At 41.8% G+C, this 14,462-nt stretch overlaps 1 protein-coding gene across 1 annotated transcript in view; it reads right to left on the minus strand.

Annotated features, from left to right (window-relative positions):
• Positions 1–8,289: 8,289 nt before the first annotated feature.
• LOC113454099 (vomeronasal type-2 receptor 26-like) overlaps positions 8,290–14,462 on the minus strand; it is an 8,666-nt gene continuing 2,493 nt past the window's right edge. The window contains exons 2-4 of the mRNA XM_087927637.1: positions 14,105–14,317; positions 13,207–13,333; positions 8,290–9,339 (exon numbers count right to left, since the gene is read on the minus strand). Of these exons, the coding sequence (XP_087783763.1) occupies positions 8,429–9,339; positions 13,207–13,333; positions 14,105–14,317 (1,251 nt within the window). The 3' untranslated portion in view covers positions 8,290–8,428. The remainder of the gene's footprint in view (positions 9,340–13,206; positions 13,334–14,104; positions 14,318–14,462) is intronic.

Raw genomic sequence — 14,462 nt, forward strand, 5'->3', positions numbered from 1 at the left:
TTATTGAATTCCTTTTATAACATCTCTGAATACAGTTCTGACATGAGCTATGAACTCTGCCTCAGCTATGGAAATGGCAACTGAAGTCTGTTTTCTAGATTTCCAACAGACTAGTGTGTCTGCAAACATAATAAATCCTGACATCGGCCTTTTGTCTTGTATATCATTAGCCCAATCACTTGTCTACAAAATATTTCAATTCAAATTCATTTGATGATTGCAAATGCAATCCAAAATCCACAATTTTCCGGCAACTGACCTTGCCTTGATGATTGTATTTCATCATCAAAAGTTTCTTTTTGTATACACCCAACAGGTTTTTTTTCCCCCCTCTGGCAACCTCACTGGAGTAAAACACTTATGTGTCTGCATAGGCAACATTTCTTCATCTATTGCCTCTTTCCGGTTCTTTGGTTCTGCTAGAGCAGGGGTAGTCAACCTTTTTATATCTATCGCCCACTTTTGTATCTCTGTTAGCAGTAAAATTTTCTGTAACCGCCCACCGGTTCCACAGTAGTGGTCATTTATAAAGTAGGGGACAAAACCACTACCGCCCACCATGAAAGCTGGAACGCCCACTAGTGGGCAGTAGGGACCAGGTTGACTACCACTATGCTAGAGGTATTTAATACTTCTAAGTAATTTTGGGGCTCATTAAAAAAATATTACATACATTCCCCTCATCTGCTGTGAATCTGGAGAAACACCTTTGTTTGTTCTTTCAGATCCCCTTGGAATAAAATGTTCCTGCTTCACAGGAGTCTCGCTCTCCAAACAATCCTCTGCGCTATTCTCAGATTTCTGTTTAATGTGCCTGCTTGAATGTTCATTTATTGCAGACCTCTGACTAACAGGCATTAAAATTTCAATATTGGGCTGTACCTTTTCCCAATTCTCATGTTCAGAGAAATTTGCAGACTGTGAAATAATAACATTTTTGTCTATCTGTAAAGGTATGAGCCTTTGATCCCGACTGTGCAGGCAACGTCAGAGCCGGATCTCCCCGAGGGATCCGAAGCTCGCTTTCTCCTGGGGAGGGGGAATCTCCTGGCAGGGGAGGGCAGCCTGCTCGCCTCTCTGGCCCCGCCTTTTATTGCAGCCTCAGCTCCTCCCTCTCCGCAGCTGGGGCTCTCAGTTCCTCCGTAGGGCGTCGGCGTACAGGGTGCCTCTGCCCATACGAAGAGCGCCCTGCTGGGCCGGGGCGGGGCTGCCTCCTGCTCCAGCATCCCGGAGGGGAACTGAAGCTCCGCGATGGCTGCCCGAGTGTCCCGGAGGGAGCGGCGAGGATGGCGGCGTCTGCCCAGGCTGGAGAAGAGGGTGGCCGGGAAGGGATGCGGAGGAGCCCCGGGGGGCGGGAGGCGGGCGCCGGCTGAGACGGGACGGGGAAAGAGAAGCAGGGATGAGTCCTCCGTGCAGCCGCGGTTGAGGGAGCGCCAGGGGGAGGATCGGGAAGAAGCCCCCAGCGGATCCCTTCTGGTGGATCCCAAATCCTCAAAGTGGATCTAGGTAGCTGCTCCCGCCCCGCTCCGCTCCATCCCTCTCGGCCTTTCCCAGCCTATGGATCCCTGCGGGCGTTTTTTGGGGAGGTCCCTACCGGCATCGCCTCCTCCACACCCGGAGCCGGATGGGCGCACAAGTGCAGTTTCGCCGCTTCTTCCCTCGCTTCCCCACAAACCATCATCCCCCACCTCTTGGGGTGTGTGTGTGTGTGTGTTACAAGACACGTAGCCAATTCTGGCAATCTGCCCAGCTGAGATTCCGAAGCTTAATAATGGGGGAAAAGAAATCGCGGGTCCCTTTGGGATCCTCCTTGATCTGGAGAAATATCCTTCCAGTTAAGTGAATCTGAAGCTGGAAAAAGGCACCTGGATAAGTCTCGTGAAAGGAACCTGGTTATTCTTATCTTGGCTCTATCGGGTCCCTTCAGCTTCCCTCCACCACCACCCCGCCCCCCCAGCAGTGATCAGGAGGGATGGAGAGACTGAACAGGTGGCTCTGCAATGACAAGGGATTTATACAGGAGTGGGGTTCAAATTTCTTAACAACCTGTTCTGTGGGTGTGGCCTAATTTGTGGGTGTGGCTTGCTGGTTGTGTGACTGGCTGGTCGTGGCTTGCTGTCTGGTCTCATGTGACTGGCTAAACATGGCTTGGTGGTCACATGACTGGGTGGGTCAAAAGATAGAAACTCACTTTAACAACCTCTTGGTGTGGGGTTGGACAAGATGACCTCTGAGGTCCCTTCCAGCCCTGGATTGCTGTGGTGTTTCAAAGCATCCTCTGAAGCTGTGTCTAGTGCCAGGGTTTGTGATCCTTCCTTCCTCTCCTTTTTCTTTCCCTCCCTCACTCCCTTCATCCATCCATCCATATCTCATTCACATTCCTTTCCCTTCCCTCTTTCTCCCTTCCCTCCCTTCCTTTCTTTCTCCCATCCCTCCCTGTTTCTCTTTTTTCTTCCTTTTAAGAGAAAGAAAGAAAGAAAGAAAGAAAGAAAGAAAGCTTCCATGCATCTCTATACTATTTATGGTATATTTTCAGCTGGAACCTCTTTCTACTTAAACCAGGGGTCCCCAAACTTGACAACTTTAAGACCACACTGGGATTTGAAGTCCACACGCCTTAAAGTTGCCAAGTTTGAAGACCTCTGACTTAAACCTTAGTACAACACCCAGATATTTAAAGCCATTAAACATCTTGGATTAATCTTGAAGCTTTTTGCATACTTGTACTTAAACAGAAAGAATTTTATTTTAACGCATATGGCTTCAATTCCAAAGCTACTTTTATGAAGACCAAGTCAAGAAAAGGAGATTGGAAACAAAGCAAAGGTTAACCTTCTCATTCTTTCTGACCCTTTCTAAATGGCAAGTAGAAGTGAGCCTTTCTACTTGCCATTTTATTACCAAGAATTTACCACCATCTTCAAATTAAAGAGTTGCCTTCCAATAACAAAAAACACAAGTTTGCAAACTGCCTGAATAGTAACACAGCACATAATTTTGTATGTTAAACATCGAACCACAAAGTAGAAGAGGGAAAATATTTGTGAGAAATATTTACTGTGTTTTTTGCTTGTCAAACTTAAAAGGCCATTGGACACTCCATAAAGATTGTGACAGCAACAGAAGTAATGAAGCAACAGCTAGGCAAACTGCTGAATAGTCTGACTTATGCTTTGGAAATTGTGTAATGTATGCTCTGAAATTGAGCAAATGAATGCGACCTAAAGGTAAGCTGTTCTTTACAAAACCCACTCTGAACTTACCACACTAAGCCTGGCATGAAATAGCAGAGCAACTTACTTGTTTTGAAGAGGAGGATATGGAAGAAAGGAAGAAGATTGGCTCCAACAATTTTAGGAGACTGCATAGTTTTGTTTACCTAGAACATTCCCAAGGCAGTAATCAATACTGTATTAGCTGCTCCAAATGTTATTTTGGCTAAATATTGAATCCAGGCATGCTGGATGGCAGGATGCTCCCAGGAGGCTACAGGGAGGACTACTAGGCCCAAAACGGGACCTAGCAAACCTCCTAGGAGCAAAAGGAGGGGGGCGGCCTGGCGGTTTCGGCTTAGTAGGCCTCCCTGGACCCTCCTGAGAGCAAAAACGGGGTGGGGGTGGTGCCGGATCCCCCTCCCCAATGCCCCATTTTTGCTCCGAGGAGGCTACCCTACACTTAACCTGGTAGCCAGACGGGCCTTGTGGAGACTCCTGGGATGGGTGGGGTAGGGTGGGCTGGGCCAGCTGGTCTTTAGAACTACTGGTTCGCAGAACTGGATGTAAGATTAACATCTGGTTCTTGCGAACTGGCCCGAACCAGTAGAATCCCACCCCTGGATTTATAGATCCTCCCCCACCCCCAGACACATTGGAGCAAAAGTAATTTCCAAGCTCCTTGTCTTGAGTCCTCATGTCCTTCCTCTCTTCTCCTAACTCAGCTCAGAGTTTCATTTTCTGGAATCCCTTCTTGTTGCTGCCTTACAAAAGTTTCTGCACAGAGCATTTCATCCCATGTTGCTTAGGGAGCAAATATAGCTGCAAAATATTATAGCCTTGAGATCCTTGGCGTGGGGTGGGGGGCTTGAGGGGGAGCAGGAAGGAGAGGCAGAGGGCGGGATCTGCTAAGTCCAGAGAGGCTGGAGGCTGCCATGATGTTTTGGGACTTGGCTGCCCCAGAGTCAGAGGGAGACCTTCCACTCTGATGCTCTTTCAGCCCAGGAAGTGAGTGAAGCATTCTTCCACATTGTGGGGAACAATGTAGATAGATAGATAGATGATAGATGATGGATGGATGGATGGATGGATAGATAGCTACATAGATAGATAGAATACTTTATTGGCCAAGTGTGATTGGACACACAAGGAATTTGTCTTGGTGCATATGCTCTAAGTGTACATAAAAGAAAAGATACATTTGTCAATGTGGATTAAATTATAGGTAGATTATATAATCTACTTGTATATTATATATTATATAATCTACATGTGGGGAAGGGGCACTCCAGAGAATTTAACAAAGGGGTCCTAGTTTATCTTGATGACATTTTAATCTACATATCTTACATGTATAATCAAAGTGCAATAGGACAGTGGAAATCCTTTTATTAAGGCTATGCAGTGGATTGAAATGTTCTTCACAAAAATAATAATTGCAGGCCAGAAGATTATGGACTTTTGTTCGGCGTCTAGAGAAAGAAAACATCCATAAAACCTTCAAAGTTTTACTTTACAATCCTAAAAGAGAATTTCCTGTCCCAGTTCAGAGCTGGCAACTGAGTTCTCTTGGGGTCTCTTCCACTGGAAATATGAGAGGATTTGAGGGCAGATAAGGGGCCAAAAGAGACCCGGAGGCTCAAGTGGAGTCTGAAGGATATTTTCTTCCTCTTCATCACAAACATTTTTAAAAATAATATCTAGGCCAGGGAAGTTTTTTTCTCTCAGTTTACCACAATTATGAAGTACTTTGTGTTTTTTTAAACAATTTCAGGATAAAACGTTTTCTGACAGAAAGATTTCTAGGTCTCCTCTCTGTGAGGACTCACAAATGTATGACAAGAATTGTTTCAATAAGATTTTCAGAGGTTTTCCACACACCAAGTTCTGATATGATCTGTCATCTGGAAAGAGACTCCAGGAGTCCCAGCAGCTGGAGGGTTTCTCTTCAGGGCATTTTTACCTGCAGACGCAGGTAGACATTCCAGAAAAAATATTTCCCACACACCAAACGAACATTTTTTTCCCTTGTGGATTCTTTGGGGCTTCCAGAGGCTACAGTGAAGTCAGTATTTTGCAATATTTTGCTAATAGTCAGTGACTACTTCAGCTTCAATCACAACAATACAAGAGCACACAACAGATACAAACTCGATGTAAACCACTCCAAACTTGATTGCAGAAAGTATGACTTCAGCAACAGAGTGGTCAATGCCTGGAATGCACTACCTGACTTAGTTGTTACATCCTGTAACCCCCACTCAAACTATCCACTATTGACCTCACCCCATTTCCTAAGAGGTCTGTAAGGGGCGTGCATAAGTGCACAATTGTGCCTACCATCCCTGTCCAATTATCCACATTTATTCGTACCTATTTCCTGTATTCCTGTTCATGTTTATACTTATACCTATTATCTTGTAAGCGACTGACAAATCAAAACAATAAATTAAATAAACAAACAAATATTCACAAATAAACAAATAATCATTTGTATAATGACCCCCCTTTTGCAAATGCTCCGGGATGTCAGGTTCCAAGCAATGCAACCATTATAAAATTTCCCAGCTTTCCAGGTCACTAAACTATAATTTCATAACGATATGTCACATTGTCCAATCAGGATGTAAAACGGTCTCCTGGCAACTTCACTCCTCCTTCCAAGCAGCTTTAAGAATGCGACTGACTCATTGTCCAGTTATGTTGTTTTGGCTGGAACTTCATCTACCTCAGCTCTCCCCCCTTTCAGTCTCAAGTATGTCAAACTGAATTCATATCAATCCACTGCCTAATCAAATTCATGCTTGACACAGGATTTATGAAGGTTTTCTTACAGGTAGTCCTCGACTTGTGACATCACTTAACAAATGATCAAAATTACAAGAAATGTTAATGGCCCATTAAAAATTTCTGGTTATTTTAAAATTGTGCCCCTGTTCCCCATGGTTTTGTGACTATGGGCCCTTGGGAACCAGCTAGCTGTTTAAACTGGTTGTTTAAAGAAAAGTCCAACAAAGTCATTGTTCCTGGTTCCCATGAAGTGAGAGGAAGTAACTAAGTAACTTTGGAAATACCTACCAAGCTTAAAGCATTCCAAATCCCAGGAGATGGTTCATATGTGCCCTCTCTTAAAGGGTTACTTAGGGCAAATATTGGTTAACCTATGTGTTGAGGAAATTGAAGGCTATGAACAGTTTAAAAACATTAATTATTCATTTATTTTATTGTTTAGTGATTATTTTTATTTTATTGTTTAGTGATTTTAATTTCATTGATCTATTTTTATTTCCTTTGTTTTTAAATAACCTCAATTGTCAAAAATGCAAGCAAAGCATACAAACCAACAATAATTGCAACCAATAATTAAAGACATGAGACTAAGAAACAATTTCATTATCAGGTCCCTTTTTTATCATTAGATGTTGCTTAGTGTTTAGATCTGGTGTCAGGATAATAATGAAGCATTTGGGAAGAAGATGCAGCCCAGCAGTCCAGCACCGGAGACCAAAATGGAGAAGACTTGGATTTTCCTTTGGTGCTCAGGAGTGGTGGGATTCAATTTTTTTTTACTACCGGTTCTGTGGGTGTGGCTTGGTGGGCATGGCAAGGGAAGGATACTGTAAAATCTCCAGTCAGAGGTGGCATTTGCCGGTTCTCTGAACTACTCAAAATTTCCGCTACTGGTCCTCCAGAACTGATCAGAACCTTCTGAATACCACCTCTGATGCTCAGGTAGTCAGCATGAAAGAGACCCAGACACTGCAGAAGACCAGCATGCTGAAAGTTATCAGCTTGGCTTCATTGAAGGCTTCAGGAAGGTTCTTGGCTAGAAAAGCCACCATGAAGCAAATGACAGTTAAGAAATCCATATAGCTTAGAAGAACATAATACATGGTAACAGAGCCTTTGTTGCATCAAAGGATGATCTCTTCAGGCTGGGAATGCATGTGAGAGTCAGGAAATGGGGAGAAACTCTCAGCCATATGACACAGATATTGACATCAGAATAAGAAAGGTTGATGGAGTTGGCCAAGCTCTTCCCAACCATCTTTATTTTATTTATTTTATTTTATTTATTTATTTGTCAATTGTTTATGAGATAAGTAAAAGTGTATACATAATTATGAATACATGAAATGAGTACATATAAGAAAAAAGAAAAATAAAAGAAACAATAGGACAGGGATGGTAGGCACGTTGGTGTGCTTATGCACGCCCCCTACAGACCTCTTAGGAAAGGAGTGAGGTCAATAGTAGACAGTCTAAGGTTAAAGTTTTTGGGGTTTGGGGAAGAAACTACAGAGTCGGGTAGAGTATATCTTCTTATGCTTGTATCAACCTTTTAAATTCTCAAGACTCTTTTTATTGCTATGAACTCAAGACGGACTGACATGTATATATTTTTGTATAATTTGGCATTTTGGGATGCTGCTGCTGTTATTATATTAGTATTGTTGTAATTATTATCATCATGCTTGGGATGGTAATACTGTTGTGGGTGGCATTTTCTTATTTTTGAGAGCAGTGCATCAGAATTTCATTTTAATATACGCCATAGTGTACACAAGAAAATGACAATGATACTGAATTCAAGTCAGTTTCATTCAGACTTCCAGAGACTACATCATGGACATTTTATTGAAAAGCTTTGTTGAGTTGGAAAGATGAACAACATAAAGAGACATTATATCATCCTTAGTGGATATGTAAAAAGCTTTAAAAATGGTTTGAAACTCATATATAGATACAGAGGATTTTAAAGAGAAATATTCCATTTAGGCTCAAATGTTTCATTTGTGGATTGGTGAATGAACAATTCAAAAAATGCTGTCTAAGATTGTTTCAATATATGATTACTGTGGCAAGATTATTATAGGCAGAAAGTTGGGAAGATTCAGCACCACCCCCTATGAAGGAATGGTTGTTGAAATTGACAGAACTTGCTGAGATGGATAAACTGATCTTTTTGGCATATCAACAAGATTCCTGTTGCAGAAGTGACATGTTCCAAAAATCTGGGTATGGCATGTTAGACTTCAGGTAGGCTAAGGACAGTGGACAGATATAGTGCCTTGAGGATTAAAAAAATCACTATCTTTCAAATACCGTTTAATTATTTCAAACAAAACATTGGCCTATTATATATGGAGAATATGCTTGGGTCATTTTCTAGGTGTGGCCTATTGGAAAATGTTCAGACTTAAATTTCCTCTGCCTCACATTTCTACATTTCTTTTGGTCATAAGCTGCTCCTTTGTATTCAGGCCTGGTTTCAGAATGATAATGTAGCATTTGGGGATGAAGATGCAGCCCAGCAGACCCGCACTGGAGGCCAGGATGGAAAAGACCTGCACAGCCACCATGTATTTCCCTTTGGTGCTCAGGTAGGAGGGCACAAAACTCACCCAGACACTGCAGAAGACCAGCATGCTGAAGGTGATCAACTTGGCTTCATTGAAAGTCCCAGGCAGATTCCTGGCCAGGAAAGCCACCGTGAAGCAGATGGCAGCCAAGATACCCATGTAACTAAGGCTGAAGTAGAACATGATGACAGACCCTTCGTTGCATTGCAGGATGATCCCTCCAGGCTGGGAGTGAAGGTCAGAGTCAGGGAATGGGGGAGAAACTCCCAGCCAAATGAAGCAGATGATAATTTGAACAGCAGAACAAGAAAGGATGATGGAGTTGGCCAAGCTCTTCCCTAACCATCTCTTCATTTGGTTTCCTGGTTTTGTGGCCAGAAAAGCCAGCACCACTGTGATCGTTTTGGCCAGGAGAGAAGAAATTGCAACTGAGAAGATGATGCTGAAAACCGTTTGTCGTAGAAGGCAGGTAACTTTCCTTGGTTGACCAATGAAGAAAAGAGAAGACAAGAAGCAAAGCAGGAGGGAAATCAGGAGGATATAAGAGAGGTTTCGGTTGTTGGCTCTGACAATGGGAGTTTCTCGGTATTGAACGAATACGATTAAAATAAGGCCTGTGCTTAGGAACAAAATTAAGGCAAAAGAGACCAGAATGATACCCAGATATTCTTCATAAGAAAGGAAGGTTGGAATTTTGGGGATACATTGGACTCGATCCTCATTTGGATATTGATCATCCAGGCACTTGGTGCATTTTTCTGTGTCTGAAAATACCAAAAGGATTATTTGTTTTAACAATCTCCCAATTTACATTTTAAGAAGTAGCTTCTTAGGACAACAGTTGACATTTCCAAATGCATTTTTAACACTTTCCCAAAACAAAAATAGCAAGAATACGTCTCCCTCCTTCCCCCCCCCTCACCCTCTCCCTCTCCCCTGTCTCTCCCTCACCCCTGTCTCTCCATCACCCCTGTCTCTTTCTCACACAAACTATATGAGAGTGTGTGTGTTTGTGTGTGTGTATATATATATATATGTGTGTGTGTGTGTGTGAGAGAGAGAGAGAGTGTTTGTGTGTGTTGTGACTCCGAGATTTGAACCTGATCAGTCAGCAGATGTGGGTTCGAGCGATGAAGAAGATCTGGCACTGAGATTCGAGCCTGCATTATTAAGTGACTTAGAGGGGAGTCAAGTAGAGGGAGAGGAGTTGGATTTGAGATATGAGCCTGATTTATTGGAGGTTTCAGAGTCCACTCCCTCCCCTGAATCTACTTCCCTGATTGCACCGTAGGTGTTAACTGTTAATCAGGAAAGTGTGTCAGAGGCTTCAAGCAGTGATGAAACTGCCGGATGCTGGCTGGATGCCAGAACTAGGAGAAGATTGAGATATCAATCTCAATGAGAAAAGAGACATCCAACAAAGGATTAATTAATGAGACTGACATGCCCTCTCTCAGAGGATATAAGGGAGCGTACGAGTTCATAATCTTTGCTGGAAACAAAGTGGATTTTGCCTTGGAAAGAAGTGCGTCTGACTACAGCGTTGTGATTTACGAACTATACAGAATTGCCAGACAGATTCTAGGAGGATTGCCAAATGACTGTGATAACAGAGCAATTGAATCTTCTGTCTCTGGTTTTGTTTGTGTAAAGTATTTGAACTCTGTAACTTGAGATTCTCACCTGTGGATACAGGTGGGACAGAATATATATATATATATATATATATATATATATATATATATATATATATATATATATATATATATATATATATATATATATATATATATATGTTTTCTGAGGTTCTCGGGGTATTTGTTTGTGGATCTTTGGTTGTTCGGGTTTTCTCCCGTGTAAGATTCGAAGTATCTAGGCAACGTTTCGATGAAGTCTCATTCATCATCTTCAGGCTTCTGTCTCCGGCTCTGTGCTTCTCAGAGTATGGTCTCCCCAAGATACACAAAGAAGGAACCCCACTCAGACCAATAGTCAGCTCCATAGGCTCACCTCTACAAAACCTGGCCAAATTTCTTGCCAAACAACTACAACCCTATGCAGAATCCATCAACTCACACATAAGAAACTCATTCCAGTTCATCAAGATCATAAAGAAACAAAACTTACAACCTAACGACCTACTAGTAAGCTTCGATGTCATATCCCTCTTCACCCAAGTGCCAATAAAAGAAGCCTTGACAGCCATCCGAAACAAATACAACCCCCCCAAGCACATCCTAGATCTGACCAACCACTGCCTATCCAATACATACTTCACCTACAATGAACAAAAATACAAACAAATAGAAGGAGCACCCATGGGATCACCCCTCTCACCTGTCATCGCAAACCTCTACATGGAACACTTTGAAACACAAGCTCTAGAAAAATACGACCACAAACCCAAACTCTGGCTCAGAAACGTAGATGACACCTTCATAATCTGGCCACACGGGAAAGAAAAACTGAACAACTTCCTCACACACCTCAACAGCCTACACCCCAAATACAATTCACCATGGAAACAGAAGCCAACAATCAACTTCCTTTCCTAGATGTCTTGGTATACAAAAGATCCAATGGCTCCCTAGGACACACCATCTACCAGAAGAAAACACATACAAACCGCTATCTACATGCACTCTCACACCACCACCCAGCACAGATCAATTCCGTAGCCAAGACACTCATCTCCAGAACAAAATGCTTAGCCGATGAACAACACCAAAAAACCGAACTACACACTCTCACCAACGTACTTACAGCCAATGGATTCCAAAGAAAGAAGATTACCCACCTAATCCAAAAAGAAACCCCAACCAAAATCCAAGACAGAGAACAAGAAAACGGCAAAGCCCTCCTCCCATATATAAAAGGCACTACAGACAAAATTAGCAAGATCCTCCAAAAACACAACATCAAAACAGCATTCTGCACAAACAGAAAAATATCCACCATCCTAAGAAACCCCAAAGACAAAATCGAATTAGAAAACCAAGGAGTATACGAAATCCCCTGCACTGCCTGCCCTACCACATACATTGGACAAACTAACAGAAGAATAAGTGCACGCATTGAAGAACATAAGAACTCAATCAAAAAAGAAGAAACGACCTCTTCCCTGGTCCAACACCTCAAAGCCACAGGACATGAAATTGATTTTAAAAATACCAGAACCATCGCCAAAACCGAACACTTCAACAGCAGAATAATCAGAGAAGCCATAGAGATAGAAAAATGCCCACACAGCATGAACAAACGAGATGACACCTCCCGCCTTCCAGCCATTTGGAAACCCGCCCTCATGAACAGACGAGTACCTAACATGAAGAAGGACACCAGACCCACACCCATGAGAGCCACACAAGATGCCACCACCACACTTCCATGTAGAAAACAGACTCACACCCACTCAGAAGATGAGACACTACCACGGACCAGAAGCTGCACTGCAGCTGCATCACTACCCACTTCAAACCCCTCCGAGCCATACATGAAGCAAACCGACACCCACTATGAAGATGCAGCACGACCACGAACTCGAAGCCAAACAGCAAGATCACAGCTCACCAGCTCAAATCCCTAGCAACTAAGACTAACCTGAGCACAACCAAGCCCCCACCTGAACAGAACACGCCTCCAACCAATCAGAACACGGCTAACCCCCAACCAATCAGAACACAGCCAAACCCCCTACCAATGAGAACACACCCCCACCCAATCAGAACACAGCCAAGCCCCCACCCAATCAAGTCCCACCCCACTGGCAGTTAAAAGGAGAGAAGCAGCTGCAATCTCACATTACTCTGAGAAGCACAGAGCCGGAGACAGAAGCCTGAAGATGATGAATGAGACTTCATCGAAACGTTGCCTAGATACTTCAATCTTACGCGGGAGAAAACCCAACAACCAAAGATCCACATGCAAATACCCATGAGAACCTCAGAAAAAATATATATATATATATATATATATATATATATATATATATATATATATATATATATATATATATATATATATATATATAAATATAAATATAAATATAAATATAAATATAAATATATATATATATGGAATTGCTCAACCAAGGTGTAGACACTGCTTACATAAACTTACTACAATTGATATATGAGCCCCCACTGATCTATAGATTTTGGAAAGACTTAGGACTGGAAGAATTTCATGTTAATGTGCAGAACCTCTATTTGAGCACACGGTACTAGAGGATAATAATCAATTAATCTTTTTAGGTACACTTTTTGAGTCCTGCAATACATCATTTTTTAAACATACTGGACTATATAATGAAACTTTATTTCATCTAATGAAATTTTGAAACCTGGAAGAAAAAGCTAGTCATGAAAATAGTCTGGAATTATCTATCACTGGAGCAGTGGTAAGAGCAACCTGCAGTATCAGTGGTTAATAATCAGTTGAACACAAGGAAACAAAAAAAAAGTAAAGTCCAGATTTGGACTTTAATAGATCTGATTTCAACCAACTTAGTGCTTGTTGAGTTTTCCATGGATGGAAATTCTCAATTTGGAAAACGCAGCTTTGATTTTCATGAAAATACTGTGGATGAATCTACTCCTGCAAAACCTGCTCTTTTCTTTGATGTCATCCACCTTCCTGAGTGGAGATGGTCCCTTGCGGACAAGGAATGCAGTCATAGCAGCAAACTGGTTCTCCTTCTCGAGACCGCTTGACAAATCCAGGATGACAATTTCCCACACATTTGGACTGAGGCAGAGACTAAGCAGACAAAGAATGAGTGCAAAAGAAAATACGTTAGAATTCATCATCCTGGAAAATGGAGGTGAACATGAATATTAATCAGAATAGAGGTGGAAGGGACCTTGAAGATCTTCTAGTCTAGCCCCTTGCTCAAGCAGGAGACCCTATACCATTTCAGACAAGTGACAGACCAGTCACTTCTTAAAAACCTCCAGTGATGGAGCAACCTACAACATCTGAAGGCAAGCTATTCCATGGTTAATTGTCCTCACTGTTCGGAAGTTTCTCCTTTGTTCCAGGTTGCTAAATAGTAGCTTCACCTAGTTAATATAAAACTCTCTAAGTAGTTACAAATATTTGCAGGAGATGCAACTATTGACATATTCTGCATTTAGTTAATCCCTTTTGCTTTTGGAATAAAGGACTTTTCTACTTAATTAAGTCTGGAGGGATGGAATTAAAATCTTAAGCATTAATGAAAACCAGTGGGGTTTTTTTTCATGATTGTATCAACATTAAATCTTCCATTCTTCAATGTATCCATGACTTAAAGTATGATAGTGTATTCATGTTAAATTTTATAATATTTTTTCCTAAAAGATTTATTAAAGTTTTATTCTGTTGGATTGATAAAAGTAGAATAAAACTGTGGTGAAGAAAGAAACGTATGACTGGTAGGATCTGCAAAGGATTCTTAAAGGCTGTAAAACATTGCAAAGCTTCTCCCCTTTGACAGTGGTCTATAGTAGTCTCCCGGTTAAGACATAAGAACATCTATATTTCTCCCACCTTGTTGCGCAATTTCAGCCATGACAGAATATCTCTGTTGATAATAAATCTCTGTCTTTCAAAACTCCCCAATTGCTTGTCAATTGGATTCAACTTGGGAAGAAGCACCCAACTTATGACTTTCAGATCTGCAGCTACATCTCCATTTTGGTCCAAGTGCAATTTCCAATGGGAAATATTGCAAAACTCATTCTTCTCCAGAAATGGATGGAACTAGAATAGAAAAAAAACAGGAATTTTAAAAGCAGAAATTTGGTTTCTTATCTCAGGTGTTCTTTTCACATTTGAATCTTTCTACAGTTATCTAATTTGCAAATATGGTGAGTTGGGAGAGCAGGTGCTACCACTATCTTCAAAA

The sequence above is a fragment of the Pseudonaja textilis genome, chromosome 2 (assembly GCF_049901715.1).
Source record: "Pseudonaja textilis isolate UNSWEBS1 chromosome 2, rPseTex1.2, whole genome shotgun sequence".
Taxonomy (NCBI): Eukaryota; Metazoa; Chordata; class Lepidosauria; order Squamata; family Elapidae; genus Pseudonaja; species Pseudonaja textilis.